This window comes from Otolemur garnettii, unplaced genomic scaffold, assembly GCF_000181295.1.
Source record: "Otolemur garnettii isolate 467f Iridium unplaced genomic scaffold, OtoGar3 scaffold00018, whole genome shotgun sequence".
Classification (NCBI taxonomy): Eukaryota; Metazoa; Chordata; class Mammalia; order Primates; family Galagidae; genus Otolemur; species Otolemur garnettii.
The window spans coordinates 21,448,690-21,469,741 of NW_003852413.1; the positions used below are offsets into that span (position 1 = coordinate 21,448,690).

Sequence of the window (21,052 nt, forward strand, 5' to 3'; positions counted from 1 at the left end):
TCATTGTTGTTTTGGCGGGCCGGGTTCGATTCGAACCTGCCACCTTAGGTGTATGTGGCTGGCACCTTAGCCACTTGAGCCACAGGCACCGAGCCCTCCTTAATGTTTTCAATTAGGCTTCTACCTTCTCCAACTTGGTGAAATGATTATCTCAAAAGTCAGCAAATGTGTCCAAATTGCTAAATATCATGGCCTTTTTGCAATCCTTATTCCTGTTGATATCCCTGAAGCACCTGAAAATGCTGACCATCATCCTCTTGAAACTCTACTCTTGGCTTCTAAAAGTCCTTTGATTGTTTCTATCTCCCCAACCACTCCTATTTCCTTCACGCTTTTCTTCCTATTCCAATTCTCTGAACACAAAATACGTTTCCCAGGGAACTGTCCTTGGGCTGCTTCTCTTTTCTCCTTCTAGAAGTTCATTCTCTGCCACAGTTTCAACAATATCATTATGAAGACAACTTGCAAACCTTTAGTTCTGACCTCACTTCTAACCTACTTTTTAAATAATCTGCAAGAGCCCTTCCTCTAGATGTTTTGTAAGCATCTGAAGCCTAGTAGATCCAAAACCAAAGCTATTATCTTTCCTAAACAAAAATCACATTTTGCAACGTGTGTATTTCTTTTGATGGCACCACTATACTCCTAGTCTCTTAGGCATAGTCATCTTTTCCTTCTTAAATTCATCCACAGCAGAACCCTAGATTTTATCTCTGAAATATTATTAAAAGCCATCCTCCTTTGTCATTCCTCTACCCTATCACCTAGATCACTGACACAGACCTCTTGGTCTGCCTACCTCCCATCTCTCTCTAGTGGAATCCTCCCTTTATATCACTGCCAAAATAAGTTTTACTAAGGCATAAGTTGTGGACCTATTACTCCATTAGTTTAAAACTTTTGATTTCTTTTCTTTCCTTTTTTTTTTTTTTTTTAAAGACAGAGTCTTACTTTATCACCCTCGGTAGAGCGCTATGGCATCACAGCTCACAGCAACCTCCAACTCCTGGGCTTAGGCGATTCTCTTGCCTCAGACTCCCAAGTATCTAGGACTACAGGAGCCCGCCACAATGCCTTCGTTGCAGTTTGGTCGAGGCTGGGTTGGAACCCGCCACCCTTGGTATATGGGGCCAGCATAGGGTGACCAGACGTCCCGATTTTTAGCAATTTGTCCCGTGTCCTGCGGCGTTTTAAAAAAGTCCCGATTTTTGGAAAGAACGCACAAACAGGAAGGAAATATACGGTTTTCGGCTGCCATGTGGCTATTTCACCAGAATATGAGTTTTATATTATTTTTGTTAATTTTATAATGTTAAACTGTAATAATAACAAATAATTATTGAGAAGTGATTATCGAGAACTGCTTATCAAAGTTTGCATTGTTGTCAGGCCCTGCCCTGCCTCGTCCCCTGTCCCGCCCCTCTCCCGCCATGTTGTCCCACTTTACCAATGTTAAAATCTGGTCACCCTAGGCCAGCACCCTACCCACTGAGCCACAGGTGCAGCTCAGAACTTTCAATTTCTTCTTGTCCTACTAAAGCAAGTATAAACTATTCCCTTTGGCATCCAGTCTTCCATGTGGATTCCACAGTCTGAATTCAAACCACTTTTCTGGTCTTAACTTCAACCACCCTTCTTCATGCTCTGACCAAGGTAAACTGCACTGTATCATTTCCATAGCTTTGCTCATGCTATCGCTCTTCACCAACCAAACTGGCATCCTTCCTGCAAGGTCTACCTGAAACGCCAGGATACCTGGACCACTCCCTAGCACTCCATCACTCTTTTCTGTCCCTATGACAGCTTGTTTTATCTCCCTTTTATGCCACTTACCTAACTGTATTTGTACCTAGTCCTTTGCTTATTTGTCCTAATATACCCCAAACATTGCACCTGGTTTGAAAGCAGGGACTACATCTCTATTTCATCTTTCTGTCCCAGGCGGTGTCACTAAGTACGGTACACATGTAGAAGAGATCAAGGGTAAACCGCTGGTGTCTCTTGTTCATCACTATATACCTGGCACCTGGCATACAGTAGGTATTAACAAAAATTCTTTGCTTGGATAAAATAAACTGAATCTCAAGGTCAAAGACAGATGTCCCAACCCCTCTCCCCGAAACCTGGCCCCCTGCCCTGTAGCCACACCCACGATCCGGGTCTCCCTGAAGCTGCCCATGCGACCCGCAGCCTCCTGCACGGCTTGCTCATTCTGTTGGGCTAAGTGAAGCAGAGCGTCTTCGATCGTCTCAGTGGCAACAACTCCAAACTGAAAGTCACTGAGGGAAGCCAATCTTGGCCTCACAGGTCCGTTCATATTCACCAGCCTCTTGGGACACCTGGATGGTTCACTGGATGCATAAACCGGCTTCCCTAGCTTCTCCCCAGTCTTCCGGCACACCCTGGAGTCCTGGTCCCCTTCCAATGTGTTTGTCTTCGCCTCAACTTGGAGAAAAACCCAATTCCTACCACCGCCTCGCGCCTTCCACAGCTTTTTTCCTCTTCAACGGCTGCGGACCCGTCAGCCAATCAGAAAGCTTAGCCGCTTCCCGCCTCTCTCTGCCCTTCTCTTCAGGCCTGGAGTCGAGGCTCTTCCCGGAAAGGGGCACGCGGACTACAATTCCCAGCATCCCACGCGGCGGCCAAGGAGTACTTTTCCCAGCGAGCCTCGCGCCACAAAACTACTAAAGGTGGAGCGGCAACATGGCGACGCCGGGGGCTGGCGACTCTGTGGATGATGCTAAGAGTGGAAAGGCCCCGTTCGCTCAGCGCATCGACCCGACTCGAGAGAAACTGACTCCAGCGCAACTGCAATTCATGCGGCAGGTGCAACTGGCCCAGTGGCAGAAGACGCTGCCACAGCGCCGGACCCGGAACATCGTGACCGGCCTAGGCATCGGGGCCCTGGTATTAGCTATTTGTATCCGTCCGGGCTCCAGACTCAAGGAGACCCCATGTGGGGTTAAGGGTAGGGGAACAGAGTTGTTTATGAGGGCCAAGGTAGCCATTTAAGGTTTGGGTACAATTGTGCCTTGTTATTCTAAGGTACTCTCTTAATATAATTTATTAATAATAAAAGTTGTGGGTCAGAGTTGAGAAAGAGCTGTGGGCGGAAGCCGGAATCACTGATTTGGGAGTATGGGAGGGTAACAAGGGGTAGTAGAACACGTCTAGGAAGAGAGCATGTACATATTCCAAATAATTTCCTGAACCCACCTCTCCAGATGGTTACACCTTCTACTCGGTGTCCCAGGAGCGTTTCCTAGATGAGCTAGAAGATGAGGCCAAAGCCGCCCGAGCCCGAGCTCTGGCAAGGGCATCAGGACCCTAATCTGGATGAGCATTGCACAACGCCACCCTGCTAGAGCTTCGTATAGTAGTTGATGCCCCACGACCCTGTAGAAATTGAAGCCTGCTCAGAGCATCGTTGGCCTTCACATTAACCTTGGACGATGACTGAGCCAGAGAAGCCTGGAAGTTACATATTTGGCCCCTGTCAAGTGAACATTGCCCACACTTTGACAGTGACTGATCTCTTCTTGTAGTTAGTTTCCTTTGAGGGGATCTACATACAGCCTTGGTTTTGCCCAGTTTCTGACTTTGTAGTTTATCACCTTCACCTTCCAGGGTCACAACTGTTAATGGGGATAGGTGTAGCAACTCTGTGCAGTGTTGGAGCCTGAAGTGGGAAAGATAGGGTCAAGTTGAGAATAATAAACTGAGTCATCTCTCCTGGAGCCAAGCAAGTGTGTGAGGGCTGAGAGACTACATGGTACTTTATGCTGGAAAGCTCCATGGGCAGTAGCTGTGGCATTGCCCCAGGGAGCTGTAAATGTTTAACTAGAATTACTTTTTCCATGAGATCTTTCCACCTGATTTAAGGGAGTGCTCACTGGGCTGTTTGGGATGGAACCACATCTTGGGGAAGCAAGGTCACTTTTCTGTCCTTTACCCTCAAGAACATTAACTCTACTGCCTTTTTTTGTCCCTAGAGAGAGAAGTAGATGATTGATGAAAGACACAAAGCCTTCATTCTTTTAACTTACACTGGTGCCTGCCTAGGGTGGGGAGGCAGATCTCTGGAGGGGATCTTAACTTGGTTAAGTGGATCACTGATCTTTCAGTTTCCTCATGAACCAGTGCCAGGAAGCCACAGACCTGGCCAGTTTACTCCCCTTCCTCTCCCATTGTGAATGGAGAGTCCCTTTTAAATCCTCCCCTCCCTCACCCCATAAGGCTTTCCCCCCAGGTTCCTAAAGTGCAACAAATACAGATTCACAGAGTCCTTGTATCCACCAATTTTATTGGCTGCTGCTAATTCTGGTGTGAGCACACCCCCTACACGCTCTCAGCTGGGAGTGGGTCCTCTAGAAGCATCTGGGCTTGGGTGAGATTGCTTAGTGGTTGACCCATGGCTGGGGAGTGAGTGGAGATGAAGATGGGAGGCTGCAGAACTGACACCTCCACACAGCAAGCAGTTCCCACATGTTTGGCTTTTCACTATAATGGATTTGAACTTTCCATGTGCCCCTGGCCTTCTACCCTTTCAGTGCTGGGGTCTTCCTTGCTGAGTTGTGTTGGTCAGAAAAGCATCAGATTCTGAGAGCTCAAGCTCCATGGTGGGCCCTGGTGTGTAAGGGAGACACATAGCTTCTGTTCTGAATTCACTGGAGGGAAAAGAAAAAATGCTGAAGTCCTCCAAGGTGGGAGGAGGGCAAAGCTGCAGCAAGTTACCATTCCCTGGGCTCTCCCTCCCTTGGGCCCGCCCTCACCATCCTGCCAACATCCCCGGCGAATGTCACCCCCTTGCTTGCCCGCTGCTCCTGGGAGCCGGTACTGCTGCCACTCAGAGAGTTTCTTCGCATGATGCCTGGGAGCAGGACGAGGGAGGGAGAGCACTGAATGAGGGAAGGGGTAGTGGAGGGGGGCAGCTAGTCCCTTCAAACCAAGGGGCAGACCCCCCAGGGCCTGGAAGAAAACCGAGTTGGTAAGGACACGGTCTCAGAGGAAAGATGGGAGCGGGGTAACTGCAGTCTCACCAGGGCCAGGGGCCTCAGAGCGCTGCAGGCTGTTGCGGCGGGAGGTGGGGAAGCTGCCCTTGGAGAGGCGGCGCTGACGGCTGGACAGCATAGCAGCTGGGGCCACGATACCCGGTGGGGGCTGCTTCCCCAGCCGGCTGTATAAGTCCTCAATTTCCTTTTTCTGTAGTGTCTGTAGTGACTCCACTTCTGACAAGTGCCTGAGGACATACCAAGGGCATGAAAGGACTAGCCATACACTTTGCTTTCCCAAGTTCACCTCTTGTTCCTTCATCCTCCCCAGACTCACTTCTGCCGAAGACTCTGCAGCTCAGCCCAGAACTCCTCATCCTCACCACTACTTTCTGACTCCTCACTGCTCAGACAAAGGCTGCTGTAGGAGTAGTTCATCCACACTGGACTGGGATGGCTCAGGGGTAGGGGGCTGTCCCCAACTTGGGGTTCCTTCCCATCATCTCCTTCCTCCTCGAGTCCAGCTCCAAGGCCCTCAGCTGCACGGTCACTCTCAGCCAGAGCTTCCCTGGTCTCTAGCCCACCTCCAGCACTATCCTCTGTGTCTGAGCTCTCCGAGGTCGACTGAGGGGTTGGAGGCTTCAGAGAACTGGAGAGAGTTGGGGATGTTGGTTGTAGAGGAAGAAGCTCAGCAGGTTCCTTGGATGAAGTCACTTGGAAACGCCCAACGAGCTGAGGCTTTCCCTCTGCAGAGAGACAAGGAAGGAGAGAAATCAGTGCCAGGATATAAAGTGGGTTGGAGATAATGGGCAGGAGAAGGTCAGTAATCAGCAACTTTACCTTCTGAGATGGGTGCCAGTCTGGCTTCACTCAGGAGTGGCCGAGCGGGATTTGAGGAGGCCTATAAAGTGTGAGTCCATGAGGGAGGAAAGATCCAGAATGGAGCTTCCCTAATCATCCCTCTTGGTTTCCTACTTACCTCACTCTCCATTTCAGCTATGTGGGGTGAAGGGCTCTCCTGGCCACAAATAACAAGGGGAGTGGGAAGGGGCAGGCTGGGTAGGGGATTAAGACAGGCTGGAGGAGACTGGGAAAGGAGCCCAGGAGCAGGGGACAGCAGGGATTGGGCTACAGTCATCACAGCCAGTGAGAAGGCACTAGCCAGAGAGAGGAGAGGGGCTGCTGTGGTGAAGGGAAGGGGAGAAGTGGAAGGGCATGGAGGAAAAGAAGGGGGATTAAGGGTGATTTGGGAACAACCTGGAAGGAATGGAGATGGAGAACTGGGTGGGAGAGAACTCAGAGGAAACTGAGAGGATGGGATTGGAAACTCAGGTGCCTTGGAGGAGAAAGGAAGTAAAGATCTGGGGGGTTGTGGAGAGTGATTTGAGGAGACCTGGCAAGAAATGGGGGAGAACGGAGAGGGGCTGGGATGACATGAGGGAGAAGTGATGGGGGAGAAAGGAGCTGGGGAAATGGGGATTCCAGGGGAAAATGGACTTTCTGGAGACAAGGGAGTTCCAGGAGAAGACGGAGAGGTACAGAAGGCTGCCCAGCTTCTCTGCTCCAGGGAGGTGCCGCTCTGGAACTCTGATGAGAAGGAGGATGTGTTGAGAATGACAGGATGCCAGCCTATGTCCTGCGCCCTTCCCAGGGACAATCCAAGGTTTGGGATGAGCAATAACAGAACTCCACATACCACTGGTTGGGCCTGGGAGAGCAGGCAATGGCACTGGCTCCTGAGGAAGAAAAGGCCTATAAGTGCTGAAGCTTAGACAGAAGGTTTCAGACCTGGGTTTTTTTGTGGTTTTTTTTTTTTGAGACAGAGTCTCGCTTTGTTGCCCTTGGTAAGTGCCATGGCATCACAGTTCATAGCAACCTCCAACTCTTGGGTTCAAGCAATTCTATTGCCTCAGCCTCCCAAGGAGCTGGGACTACAGGCGCCCATCACAACTCCCAGCTATGTTTTTTTAGAGACAGGGTCTCACTCATGTCTGGTCTCAAACCTGTGAAATCAGGACAATCCACCTGCCTCAGCCTCCCAGAGTGCTAGGATTACAGGCATGAGCCCAGGCTTTTTTCTTTTTTTTTTTTTTTCCTGAGACAGAGTCTCACTGGATTGCCCCAGGGTTGAGTGCCATGGCATTTTGCTCACAGCAACCTCAAACTCTTGGGCTCAAGCAATCCTCTCACTTCAGCCTCCCAAGTAGTTGGGACTATAGGTCCCCACCACAATACTGGGCTATTTTTAGAGATGGGCTCTCACTTTTGTTCAGAGCTGGTCTTGAACCAGAGTGCTAGGATTACAGGCATCAGCCACTGTACCCAGCCTTTTTTTTTTTTTTTTTTTTGAGACAGAGCTTCACTCTGTTGCCCTGGATAGAGTGCTATGTTGCCATAGCATCACAGCAACCTCAAACTCTTGGGCTTCAGCAATCCTCTTGCCTCAGCCTCCTGAGTAGCTGTGACTACAAGTGCCAAATGCCAACCACAATACCCAGTTAGATTTTTTATTTTTAAGAAAGACAGGATCTCACTCTTGCTCAACCTGGTCTTGAACACCTGATCTCAGGTGATTCACCCTCCTTGGCTTACCAGAGCTAGGATTAGAGGCATGAGCCACCCTGCCAAGCCCAGACTAGGGTTCTTAAGCTAGGACCCATGTACCTCTAGGAGTCCATACATGAGTTTCAAGGGATACAAAAGCTTATGTGCTTATGTGTTCTGAACAACAGAATGAAAAATAAATAAAAAGCATATGTGCTGAAATGTTTAGAGGTAAAAGGGCATGATGTCTGCAACTTCCTCTTCACAAGGCTTAGAAAAAAATAGTATAGAGCAGCGCCTGTGGCTCAAGGAGTAGGGCGCTGGCCCCATATGCCGAGGATGGAGAGTTCAACCCAGCCCCGGCTAAGAAAACTGCAAAAAAAAAAGTATATATACACAAAGAAAGGGATAACATAAATGATAACATTAATGTGGCAAAACACTTAACAATTGGCAAATCCGGACAAAGTACCTAGGAATTATTTTTTTCTTTCTTTCTTTTTTTTTTTTTTTCAGTTTTGGCCAGGCTGGGCTTGAACCCACCACCCTGGTATATGGGGCCAGTGCCCTACTCCTTGAGCCACAGGTGCCACCCTTCTTTTTTCTTTTCTTTTCTTTTTTTTTGGGGGGGGGAGACAGAGTTTTACTCTGTCATCCTGGGTAAAGTGCCTTGGCATCATAGCTCACAGCCACCTCAAACTCTTGGGCTCAAGCATTCCACCCTCCTTAGCCTCCCAGAGTGCTAAGATTATAAGCATGAGCCACCATGCCCAGCCAGAATTCTTTATGTAATTCTTATAATTTCTTTCCACAGCTCTGAAATTATTTCAAAATAATAAGTTAAAAGTATGCATTGAACAGATTTTCCACAGAGAAGGGTACATGGCTTTCATCACATTCTCAAATGGGGTAAGGATACTGTTTTAGGGTCCTAGAGATAGAGGAGTTAGATCCAAGGGGACTGCTTCTACGTAATGAACCCTAGAATAAAGATTTCCCCCTGGAGATGGCCAGAGGTGTCTGACCTGGGGGCCTAGGGTATCTTCAGCAGCCTCCACAGGGCCAGTGTCTCTCTTCAATAGGGTCTCTACTCGCTGGATAATCTCCCGAATTCGGCTCAGGAATCCATCTCGTTCGGAGGGCAGAATGAACTCATTATACACCTGGTGAAGGTTAACACGATAGAGAGGGAAGGCTCAGTTATGTCACTCATTTCTTTCTTTGCTCTTGATCTTTAAAAACCACCCCTTTACACCATTGCTTCTGCCAACCTGTTGTTAATACCTATTGTGTTCCAAGCACTGTGGAGAAATACAGCCTAGAACAGCAGTTCTCAACCTGTAGGTTGCGACCCACAAGAACTATATTAAAGGGTAGTGGCCTAGAAGGAAAGGAGCTAACATTCATAGGATGTACATGTATACCTGATGGTTTACATATATTCTCACATTTAACAAGAACAACTTCTTTCTGGGGTTCATATTAACATTGCCATTGTAGAAGCAGAATAACTAATGCTCAGAGAGGTTGATTTGGATCTACCCAAGGTCACGGGATTTAAAGCCAGGTCTACCTAAAACCAGTGGATGATTTCTTTCTACTGTTGGCTTGCATGCTTTTGGACAAAATTCCTAACCTTATAGGGTTTGTATATACACATCCATATCATATTCAAATCCAGAAAACTTGGCTCGGCGCCTATAGCTCAACCGGCTAAGGCGCCAGCCACGTACACCTAAGGTGGCGGGTTCGAATCCCCAGCCCGCACCCGCCAAAAAACAACAATGACGGCTGCAACCAAAAAATAGCCGGGCGTTGTGGCGGGCGCCTGTAGTCCCAGCTACTTGGGAGGCGGAGGCAGGAGACTCGCTTGAGCCCAGGAGTTGGAGGTTGCTGTGAGCTGTAATGCCACGGCACTCTACCCAGGGGGACAGCTTGAGGCTCTGTCTCAAAAAAAAAAAAAAAAAAACCAAATCCAGAAAACTTATGGAGCATCTACTGTTGCCAGGCATCATGTTAGATACTGTGGGAATATAGGGAAGTATGAAACAAGGTCCTAGTCTTAAGCCCAAAATCTGGTGGAGAAGACATATAAATATGTAACTCAACATATGGCAAGGTAGGCCATGATAGGTAAGGTGCTTAGGAGTGAAATACAGATAGAAATGCTATTCTAAGAGCAGGGGAAGGGAAAGTTGTTGTTGAATGGGTATAAAGTTTCTTTCTTTTTTTTTTTTTAGAGACAGAGTCTCATTTTATCGCCCTTGGTATCACAGCTCACAGCAACCTCCAACTTCTGGGCTTAGGTGATTCATTTGTCTCAGCCTCCCAACTATAGGCACCCACCACGAGGCCTGGCTATTTTTTTGTTGCAGTTTGGCCAGGGCTGGGTTTGAACCTGCCACCCTCAGTATGTGGGGCCAGCGCCCTACTCACTGAGCCACAGGTGCTGCCCTGAATGGGTATAAAGCAGGGATCCTCAAACTTTTTAAACAGGGGGCCAGTTCACTGTCCCTCAGACCACTGGAGGGCTGGACTATGGGCCCTGGGACGAGTGGGCTGCTAAGCAGGACAGGCAGTGGTGGCAAAAACACCTGGCAGGCCGGATAAATGTCCTAGGCCGTCCGCATGTGGTCTGCGGACCGTAGTTTGAGGATGCCTCGTATACAGTTTCTTTCTTTTTTTTTTTTTTTGTAGAGACAGAGTCTCACTTTTTCGCCCTCGGTAGAGTGCAGCGGAGTCGCTCCATCAACCTCTAACTCCTGGGCTTAGGCGATTCTTCTACCTCAGCCTCCCAAGTAGCTGGGACTACAGGCACCCGCCACAACGCCCGGCTATTTTTTGTTGCAGTTTGGCCGGGGCTGGATTTGAACCCGCCACCCTCGGTATATGGGGCCGGCGCCTTACTCACTGAGCCAGAGGCGCCTCCCCGTATACAGTTTCAGACTGTAAGATGAAAACGTTCTGGAAATCTGTTTCACAACACTGTGGACATACTTAACACTACTGAGCTATATACTTGAAAATGGTTAATATGGTAAAAAAAAAAAAAAGCTATTCCAAAGAGGGATTACCACCCTGGGGATGAGGGAAAATAGGATGGGTTCAAAGAGTCAGTCTTTGGAGCTGAACATTGACAGATGAGTGGGAAAAGCAGCCCTTGAGGACCTACCATGTATGGACCCTTCTCATATGTTACATTACATTATATCAGAACATCTTTGCAAAATAAGTATTATCACATGCATTTTACTGATGAACAACTGAGGTTCACAAAGGTTAAACAGCTTGCCCATTTCACCTAACTGGTAAACGACAGAGCAGAAATGTGAACTCAGGCATTACATGAAAGCCCACATTTTCCTCTATTCCAGGCTGTTTATCAGAAAGACAGCGCAATCTAGGCAGAGATAACAGTGTAATAGCTTTGAGGCATGAAAGGCATGAGGCATTCTTAAAATAGTGAAGACTCCAGTGTAGCTAAGTGTACTGTGATTTTTAAAGGCCATGCTTCTAGAATTTGGACCTTAGAACAACCACAAGTAGCCACTAAAGATTTTGGAGTGAAAAGTAACAGATCAGATCCAAGTCGCAGGAGAATTTTGCTGCAGAGTGGAGGGTGGATTGAGAAAAGAGGGGAATGGACTCTGGGTTCAGGGAGCAGGGTCCCTTTGATTGTGGGATCAAAGTGGGCTTGAAAGGTCAGTAGAGAAGGCTTCCGGCCAGAAGACCCCTAAGCAGTTGGAAGCAGAGGCAGGAAGGCACCCAGACTCTCCAGAGGACCTTTCAGAAACCAGCATGGCCAGAGGGAAGACTCTGAAAGGGTCAAGTGGCTTGAGGGAAGGTGATAAGCCTTGTATGCCGGGTGTTATTTTTGTCTTTGTCCTGGACACAAGGTGAATGACATTGGAGGAGACTCTTATAGAAAGAGTTCCTGAAGCCTGATGTTTCTCCCATTCCCTTCCCTCTGGGGCTGGCATCTATACCCTCACTCCATTGAAATTGGTCTCCTACAAAGATCTTTTAAGGCTAAGAAAAACCAATGTGATCTTGCCCTAGGCTTCACCCTATGTCACCTCCTTAAGTCTCTCTTCATACACTTTTTTTTTTTTTTTTGGCAGATTTTGGCCAGGGCCGGGTTTGAACCCACCACCTCTGGTATATGGGGACGGTGTCCTACTCCTTGAGCCACAGGCACCACCCTCTTCATACACTTTTTATTAATATCCTCCTTCTCTGTGTCCTTCAATGACCCACCCTCCCCCTTATTCTAGAACTGGTGGTATCCATGAGCACACTCTCAGGCTTTCTACGTCTCTGGTTTTGCAGTCCCATCTCCCTTTACTCTTTCAACTTTGTCCTGACCACTCCTAAATCCACCTCTCTCCTGCCTAAGCCATATCCCACTGCTATGGAGACCTTGTCTTGGTGTTACCTCCACTCAAGCTCTTTATGACTCCTAAAAAACCCTACTTACATCTCCAACTTTCTCTCTCCTTTGGTGGCCTACTTCCAAGTTGCAAGTTGCCCTTGACACCCTTTTTCCTAACTCCCTATCATATCAACTCAGCAAATATTTATTGAGCATCTACTATGTGCACTGCACTGTGTTAACAGGTTACTGGGTTACAGAGTAAATTATTTTCCTGAAACAACCCTCAAATTCACTTCTCCTTTTGCTCTCCCCATAATCCACTCTCTCCTTCATCCACATCTGGTTTCTTGTGCCTACCCCTAACACCCTGCTACATCTCATGGCAGAATGATCTTCCTAAAATCTATTGACATCATGTTATACTCTGCCTAACTCTTAAGACTGTCTATAGTCTGTGCCCATTCTACCTGCCCAGGTTCACTTCCACAATTCTCCTATAGGAGTCCTGACTCTCAATGATAGTGGTTTCCTCATGAATCCCTCCCAGCCCCACATTCCAATTCACTCTTGGCCTTCTCCACCCTTCACTGCCTTTCTCACCCATCTGCTAACATGCTCTCTCCACCCTTCACTACCCTTTTCACCCCTTTGCTAAGACCCTGGGTTAAACCTACTGCCCCTGCTGGTCTGGCCCATCCTTCACCTGCAACCATAGTATCACATGTCTAGCACGTGCTTACACATAGCACTATGCGTACAATCACTGTAAGACTCAAACTGCTGCAACTAAGGAACCAAACCTTACTGGATAAATGGAAATCTCCCCCCAAACAAGGGCTGAGATGGGTTCAGTGCCACTGTGCTGAGTGCCAACCAACCCTTTAAAAATCCTTGCTGTCAGATCAAGGGGCGGTTAGCACCAATGGACCTCAGGAGGGAGGCGCTTGTCCTGGGTCCAAACACTCTGTCATCTCTCTCCCCCTCACCATGGCAGCTGCAATCTCTTCTGGGCTGTCTCCATCCAGATCAAATCGGAAGGTCACCATCTTGCTGTTGTGGGTCTGTAGCTGGCACTCAACCACTCTGTCATTCTGGTCCGAGACCTTCATATTCAAAATCAGCAGAGGGGAGGAGGTCAAGCTCTCTGTCATGATGCTGTGGCTCCATACCCCCAGCCAACTGACAGTGGACAGACCAGAGTTGGAGAGAAATAGACTCTGCCCCTAAAGTCTGGTGATAGAAACCTGACTGGCTGCCCCTTGAGTACCAGACACACGCTGCTGCCTCCCTTTTCTGGCTGTCCTCCCTATCTCCTGACAGTTCCCCCCTGCCCTATAGGTTACACTCCATCTCTTGTACCCCTTCCTTACACTAGTGACCCGAAGCCGGGACCGGGGTCTGCGCCGGATATTCCTCCCTGGAGGTCTTCTCATCTGTCCCAGCCCTTCTCCCACATCACTAAGGCCTGATGCTGCATCTGAGGCATAGCTGGAAAAGAGAAAGGAGATAGGAGTGTCAGGGCAGACACTGGGACTCCAGAGCTCAAGATGTTTCACCCTGGTACCCCAGGTTGTACCAGAACATACCTGTCCCCAGGGGAAAAGTCACTGCCAGGGCCAGAACGTGGAATGGATAGAGCAAAACCCTGAAATAGGATAAGTGTTCATGAGGCCAAGAGGTTGATATCTAGGGAGATGGTGTTGAGGATGCTGGAAGAATACTAGGGAGATGGAATTCAGGAAGAGGACAATAGTGGTAGATTTCCAGGGACATGGAGCTGGGTCATGAGGGTGTCACAAGGAGGAAGATATATCATAGGCTTGGAATAGCTGGGAGCCCCCCATGTGACCCCTCTCACCGAGGGCAGGCGGAGATGGGACTCAGTGAGGCTGGATAGCACCCTCCCAGGGGGCTGGAGGGCAGGGTCTGAGGCATCCAGGAAGCCGGAGGAGCTGAGGTAGCCATCAGTCTCGCAATCAGCTGGTGGGGGAGGGAGGGGATCAAAAAAGGGGAAACAAAGGGGAGTGGGGGTGGGGGCAGAGGAGGAGCCTGGCTGAGCAAGGAGAGGCCTGGTATCCCAGAGAAAGCATCATGGCTAGAGGTGGAAAGCAGGGTGTGTGGCAGTACTATGGGGTGAACTTCTAAGTGAGGGGCAGAGGTCAAATGTTCTAGTGTCTAGGACCCAAGAACAGGGTGACTTACAGGTGGTAGATGAGTAGCTGGCATGGCGGAAGAGGAAAGGCTGGTGCTGGTCTGCCTCTGGCTCCTCAGGCTCAGGGGGAAAGGCACTAGGGGCACCAGGGGCCATGGAGACAGTTGCTGGTGGAGGTCCTGGCTCGGGTGGGAGGGCCTCCAACTCCCTAGCTTTGCGCAGCTTCTCACGCTTTCTCTGGATGGCAGCAACCCGTTCACGCACTGCCCTGGCTACTGGCTGGTAATCAGCTTCACAGACCAAGCCCAGAGCTACCTGGAATTGGGAGGGTGAGAAACACAGTTGGAACCCCTTTCAAAGATCCATCAGGACACCTTCTTGGGGCTTCCAAGATATGAGAGAAAGGGAACCAACATTTATTGATTAGCCACTATGTCCACTAACTGGCAACTCCTTATCTTATCATCATTAAATCCTCCCAATAACCTTGTGAGATAAGTCTTATCAGCCCCATTTTAGAAATTAAATAAAGTAAATAACCAGTTCATGGTCATACAGTAAGTCAGTGGTACTCAACGGGGAAGGAGACATTTGGCAATATCTAGAGACATTTTTAGTTGTGACTGGTGGGTAGGTGCTACTGTATCTAGTAAGTAGAAGCCAGAAGGTTCTTCTCAACATCCTACAAAGCATAGGACAGTCCCCCAAACAAAGATGTCAGTAGTGCCAAGGTCAAGAATCCCTTGTAAGTAATGAATCAGGCTTTGATCTCAGGTCACTTTAGATGGTACTATGGAGATCTGCTCTTTCACCACATTTCAAACATGATTCTCAAGTTTTTCACTCACCATAGATGATCCCCACCCTTGCAACTGCCATTTCTCTATTGAGAATTCCTTTCCCCCAGGTCTTCCTAAACCAGCCTGCAAGCTTCTGCCCCTGCATCTTCTGACCCCCCACTTTTACCAGCTTCTAGTTGTCACCTCCTCATTCATTTCAACCACAAGCTTTGCTGGGTAAGTAAAGGGGGTGGTGCAGAGTAATCTGACAAAATCTGAACCACCTCAGTTTAAATCCAGCACTACCACTTACTTGGGACCTCAGACAAGAAATTCAACTTCACTGAGCTTATTTCTTCATCAATAGTTTGGAATAAAATTACCACAGGGTGGGTAGTAAAGATCAAACGCATGTGAAAGTGCTTTTTTTTTTTTGTAGTTTTTGGCCAGGGGCTGGGTTTGAACCCACCACCTCCAGTATATGGGGCCAGCACCCTACTCCTTGAGCCACAAGCACCACCCGTGAAAGTGCTTTAATCCATGTAGGGACATGGGCTACTACCATGAGCTCCTGCCATGTGCCAAACACTGCCAGGGATAGAAAAATCAACAAAATGCAGGTTCAGACCTCAAGAAATTTATAGTCTAGTGGAGGAGAAAGACAGAAAAGTATTCAAATATAAAACAAGAGTAAGGGTGTTGCATCCTGTAATGAAGGGCCTGTGAAGTGCAAAGAAGCATTTCATTTTGACTATAGTGGGGAAGTCTCCCTGAAAATGATGTTTCTGAGCATGCTGGAGGAGAGAGAAGAACAAGGGAGGAAGGAGGAAAGGGAAAAATAAATAATTGGTGAGAAGGATATTCTAGGAATAATGGATCAGTGGAAGGTACAGCAGGGATGTTGAAGGACCCAGGACTCATTCTGGAAAGGAACATCGGGTGTGCATGCTGGCTGATTAGGAATAGAGACGCGAAGAAGGGCAGCTGGGCCCCCTCCAACGCTCCAGCAACAGTTCATGCCCCATCATCCTTTCTGGTCATGCTCATATGCCTTTAACAGGCCCAGCGGCAGCATCTTCTGTCCTCAGCTCACCATCTCCTGTGCCACCTCCTCGGCTGCGTCCCGGCCCAGCTGGAACAGAAACTCTATGGCCTGGTTGTCCCGTGGGCGCCCGCTGCGCCGAGCATCCTCCATGCGCAGCCACAGCTTGAGGCCTGGCTTCTCGCCGTCATCCTCCTCTGCTAGCTCCACGTGGACTCCGCGCTCCTCTCGGAAGAAAGCATGTGCCAGGAGGTCCTGGATGGTGAACCTGGGGATGGCAAGGCAGTGAGCCCACCCTGCCACCGCTTGAGCCCCTACTGCACCCCTGCTCTGGCCCTTCAACCCACCTCTCATTCTTATTAGTACGGATGCAGCCTTCAATGATCTCCTTCACCTCAGGCATCTTCACCTTGTAGAAGCTGTTCGGCTTTGTGCCCTGGGGGAAGGGGTCACATTAGACCTAGGGTCCTCTGCACCCCAGATCTGGACTCAACCCTCCCACCCCATACTGCACCCTTGCCTTAGGGAGCAGTGTTGTGCCCTCGCAGAAGCACAATTGCTACTGTAAGGTTTGATTTCAAGTCCCAGTCCCCCCATGGATACACAAGGGTGACCCTGAACAAGTCTCCCACCGTTTTCTCATTTGTAAACTGCAGGGAACATTTGCCCCCACTAAATGGGCTGGGCAGCTGAAGGATTGGATGAGAGATTAGATGCTGGAAAAAAATCGTTTGTAAACTTTTGAGAGCACTACATATATTATTACTCTAAGTAGCTTGTACTTGAGAGGGCACATGGGCAATGCATCCAAAATCCTTCATTGTTCACCAGAACATCTTTGTGTTTAGCTTGTTTTCATTAACAGAAAGGGTCTTGACCTCTGCTGGTTGGGGCAGGAAAACGGGAGTGGGTCCTAGAATTCCCTCTCTCCCCAACCCCATTCCTCTCACCGAAGTGACCTTGCGGTAGATTTGCGCAGCATTCTGGCATTCGGAGTATGGGTACTCAGATGTAGCCATCTCCAGCATGCACATGCCAAACGCGTATACGTCCACAGCCTCATCGTACTTTTCCTCGTACATTTCGGGGGCCATGAATTCCGGGGTCCCTGTAGGATCCACAGCAGGAATCAGGCTTCTGAGCATTCTGGCCTTGTCCTTCCACTTGGGCTATCATAGTCTAGGCAGTCCAGGGGCAGTCCCATGAGTTTTAAAGCACACAACTCTTGGCCACGGGGTGTGTGTGTGTGTCCTAGGTCTCCCCACCTTCCCTGTGGTCTCCTAGTTCCCACAAGGACCTTAAAGGGCCCTGCTTGGGGGAGAGGGATTTTTTTCTGAGGTAGGGAAGGAAGGGATTGCAAAAATCTTCCTGGAGGGACGCACCAATGACACTCTTGGCAAAGGAGGCACGCTTGAGAGTGGCCAGGCCCAGATCCCCAATCTTGACTGAGCCTGTAGGGCCAGTGATAAAGACGTTGTCGCACTTGAGATCCCGGTGCAAGATGGGTGGGACGCGGGAGTGCAGGAAATGAAGCCCCCGAAGGATTTGGCGGCTCCAACGTTGAAGGACTCGCGGTTTCATCTCTCGGAACCTCCTCAGGTACCTGTGGGAGGGCGCGGAGCCAGGGTTGTGGCGGGGGATTGGTCCGCGGGGACTCTCGGCTAGGAATTTCCCACTCAGCCCTCCCCACTCCCCCACGCCCCAAATGCCCAGGCCTCCGCTTCTCCCGTCAGCATTCTCCTATCCCAGGTCCGTGCAGGGCCCCAGGGAGAAACTGAGTCCGGAGGAGGGTGGTGGATAGAAAAAATGTTACGAAACAGGTCGGGAAGTAAATTCTTAGATGGGGCCGTGGCCAAGGTGCTGTGGCAGCGCCGGAAGGGATGATTAACTGCCCCGAGTGTAGGGGAGGGCTTCACAGAGGAAATAACTTCTGTGTTGCCTCTTGAAGGATGAGTAGGAGTTCAAGGGTGAAAAGGGGAAGGGATGGAGACTTTCCAGGCAGACGGGACACCGTGCTCAGAGGCACGGAGACAGCAATTGACAGGGCAGAGTGTGAGGAGGTGGAAATTCGGTTTTATCAGTAACTTAGGCTGAAGATGAGGCTGGATCCTAAAGACTTTGTGAGCAGGTTAGCCAGTGCGGACTTTACCCAGAGCGCCGCGTGAAGGGGTTTTAAACAGGGGAGAGATGGTTTAGATTTTCAGTTGAGAAGGATACTCCAGGATGCAGGGGGAGAGTTGGGGAAGGGCTTTTAGAGGGTTGCCATGGATCCAGACTAGTGAGGTGGGATGAAGGCAGGGCAGGAATGGGGCAGTGAAAACCTAGTGGGGAGAAGTTAAGGAGGTACTTGGAGACTGATGGGGGCAGAATGGAGAGACAGGAGGATTCTGGGGAGACACTCAAGTTTTTGACTAGAGTGCCTGGGTGGATGCCCAAGCCAATGCCATTTCTTGAGGCAAGGACACCAGTCGAATGTGTGGGAGATGGCGAACCTGGTTTTAGAACTATGTGTAGAGAGTTTGAGAGGCCTGGGAGAAGTTCAGGAAGCAGGGGTACCCATCCCACCCCACCCCCCTCATCGCGCAGAGCTCACGTCTTGAGCGTGCCCGAGGTCATGAGTTCGGTGACCAGCACGATGCAAACCTGGCCTCGCAGCACCGACTTCCACGAGTCGTAGAAGCGCACGATGTTGGGGTGCTGCAGGCCTTTGAGCATCTCCACCTCCTCCGAGAAGCGCTGCCGCTCGGCGCGAGACAGTTTCCGAGTCTGCGGGACAGGGAAGGGGGGTTCACAGCAGGCCCAGGATCCCCACGGGAAGGAAAATGAGGCACCTGGAGAGGGACTGGAGGAGGAGGGGAAGGTTGGAGCCCAGTGAGGGGGTCAGGTCGGTGGCATTGCTTGCTCAATGGGCTACAGACCCGGAACTCTCCATTGGTCCCCTTTGGCTGCTCCAAGTACACACCTATACTGGGCCTGGGGCGGTCCCCTAGACCCCCTGCTGGACACAAGCGTCTTTATGCGTTCGGGTCCTGGAGCCCTAGGCTCAATAGCGCCTTTGTGGCGCCGGGCCGGCCGTGGGGCGGGAGGGGGCGCCCGGGGGCTGGCAGCGGGCAGGCAGCAGGCGGGTAGCGGGATGCCACGGGCAGGGAACTGGGGCCGGCAAGGGGGTTGGCCCCGGGAACTGGGAACTGCTAGATCCAGACAGAAAGCGGGAGGGCTGCCGAGCGAGGTACAGAGGAAGAAAAGATCCAGGACCAGGCGCCAGGAGTCCATCCCCTCCCCATGGCTGTCCCGCCCTGCCTTCTTTCCCTCCCCTCACCCCTCAGTTTGGCTGCCTCCCCTTGTCTGGCCTAGAGCCTGGGGTGCGGCACTGGCAGGCGCAAGGGGCAAGCCCGGTGCCAGGGCCAGAGCTAAGGGACCCTTTCCTGTCCCCCATTCTGAATCTGCACCTTCAGGCCCAGATTTGACTGGGTTCTCCCAATGGAAGAAATGGGAGAAAGGTCATGCAAACCAACAGGTTGGGTCTCAGGACTCTCAGGTTTGGGAAAGGAGAGCCCAGGTAGGCAGTGGGATGAAAAGCAGAGCTGGACTCAGGCACAGGGGAGCTCCTGTCCTCCCCTCTCAACAGCTGAGAGTCCGTAAGTCTGACTGCTCCAGAAGCAGCCTGGAGGGCCTCATTCTGCCACAACTGCCCTAAATCTTCTGGAGGTGAAGAGAACACTGGCACATATCCTGGGATCCAAAATCCCAGCCTCCTGGTCATCAAACAGGTAGGGAGCAAGAGGACCAGGGTCATAACTGAGAGTTTCAGGATTTAGGAGAAAAGGAGAGGGAAAGATAGTGGGTATCCATCAGCAAGAATCTGGTGGAGCCAGCCCCCCATGCCCAGATCTGAACTGGCTTCCCCACACTACTACCCACCCTATTTTCCACCTCTCAGGGCTGAATATGGAGACTTCAAAGTGAAGGTTCACGTCCATGGGGGAGCCACCATACACTACTTGCCTCAGTTTCTCCTTCTGCAGCCTAGAGTTAGGTCATCAGGGCAAATACAGCGGGGGGTGTTTGGACATTTGATTGGAAAATACATCCTTGCCTTGATGCTGCCCCCCTCACCCTGTCTCCCATCCTAAGACTTTCAGAGTCCCATCCCCAGGTGCCACCGAGGGGGCGCCTAGCCACACCTGCAGCTCACACCAGGCCACCTCCACTGTGGTGTCCGTATCTAGCCCTCGATACACCGTCTTGAAGGAGCCACGTCCGATCTCGATGTCAAACTTGAGGTATCGGCCGTCTGGGGACGTTGCCACAGCCCGAGTTTCCATGTCTTCCTTTTCTTCCTGCTCCCGCCGCCGCTCTCGGGCTGCGGCTTCTGGGACCCTAGGCGGCTCCCCCGACCCAGGGCCTCCTGCGGAGCCTGATAGCTCCGGACGCGCGGAGTTTGCAGGCTTCACCGGGGCTCCTTTGGTCCACGTGCCCTCGGGGGGCTCTTCAGCGCTAGGCGGAGGGCTCATTGCGGGGCTAGGACCAGCGAAATCCGGGGGGTCGGGGGGTTCCGGAGTGGTCGAGGCTGGCTGGGACCAAGAGCTCAGCAGCCCCAAGTCGACTGAGCTGCGGCGGCTGACTCGAGAAGAGCGTGGCCGGGGCTCAGTCTTCCCAGAGAAGCGGCGCGCTCGGCGAGAAGGGGGCCCGAGCCGAGGCGTCCCCGCGCTGGCGAGAGGTGGCGGAGACCGCAGGATCAGGTCGGCCTCGGTCTGGGACATAGGTACTGCGGTCTCGGTAGTTGAGGGTGCCAACATGGGGAAGGGCCGGGCGCCGCAGGGCGGAAAGCCAGACGGCCTTAGAGGCGGCGGCCTGACAGGCGGACTAGCTGGGTGCGCAGCGATCCGGCTGAGAGGCTGGGGCCCCAGCCCCCGGTTCGCCCGCCCGCGGCCCCTCCCCGGCCCCGCCCCGCGGCCCGCCTTTACCCCCCAGGGCCGCCTCCTTCGAGCCGAGAGCTGGCGGCTCGGATCCCGGCTGCTGCCCCTCACCTCGGCCGCTCCCCCTAGTCTCCTGAGCCTCCCCTGGCACTCGCCTTCAGTCTCCTGTCCAGGCCAGACCTGAGAGCTAGACGGCGGTGCGTTTTCCTGCACTAAGAGTGCGCAAACCTGTTTGTGCTGGGGGTGTTGG

General features: G+C 51.0%; 3 protein-coding genes across 4 annotated transcripts in view; 1 reads left to right on the top strand and 2 right to left on the bottom strand.

Moving 5' to 3' along the window:
• The window catches only part of CNTD1 (cyclin N-terminal domain containing 1), a 9,890-nt gene extending 7,297 nt beyond the window's left edge, over positions 1-2,593 (bottom strand). The window contains exon 1 of one of the 2 annotated variants that reach the window (XM_003786318.1): positions 2,149-2,593. In XM_003786318.1, coding sequence (XP_003786366.1) covers positions 2,149-2,317 — 169 coding nt within the window. In that variant the 5' untranslated portion in view covers positions 2,318-2,593. The remainder of the gene's footprint in view (positions 1-2,148) is intronic. The other variant, XM_023511180.1, reaches the window with a different exon arrangement.
• An 86-nt stretch (positions 2,594-2,679) lies between these two features.
• On the top strand, positions 2,680-4,291 carry LOC100952383 (cytochrome c oxidase assembly factor 3 homolog, mitochondrial). The gene is made up of 2 exons (XM_003786319.3): positions 2,680-2,920; positions 3,225-4,291. Exons 1-2 carry the CDS (start codon positions 2,704-2,706, stop codon positions 3,329-3,331), a joined length of 324 nt encoding a protein of 107 aa, XP_003786367.1. The 5' UTR covers positions 2,680-2,703; the 3' UTR covers positions 3,332-4,291.
• Positions 4,292-4,686: 395 nt separating this feature from the next.
• Positions 4,687-20,682, bottom strand: WNK4 (WNK lysine deficient protein kinase 4). Its single transcript, XM_023511110.1, has 18 exons — positions 20,068-20,682; positions 18,477-18,649; positions 17,266-17,486; positions 16,834-16,991; positions 16,231-16,319; positions 15,935-16,151; positions 14,113-14,377; positions 13,769-13,890; positions 13,497-13,555; positions 13,281-13,398; positions 12,897-13,013; positions 8,561-8,698; positions 6,688-6,727; positions 5,971-6,578; positions 5,832-5,892; positions 5,329-5,737; positions 5,040-5,239; positions 4,687-4,870 (listed from the first exon to the last, which is right to left on the bottom strand). The coding sequence occupies exons 1-18, from the start codon at positions 20,680-20,682 to the stop codon at positions 4,731-4,733; spliced, it is 3,750 nt and encodes a 1,249-aa protein (XP_023366878.1). The 3' UTR covers positions 4,687-4,730.
• Between the last annotated feature and the right edge of the window lie 370 nt (positions 20,683-21,052).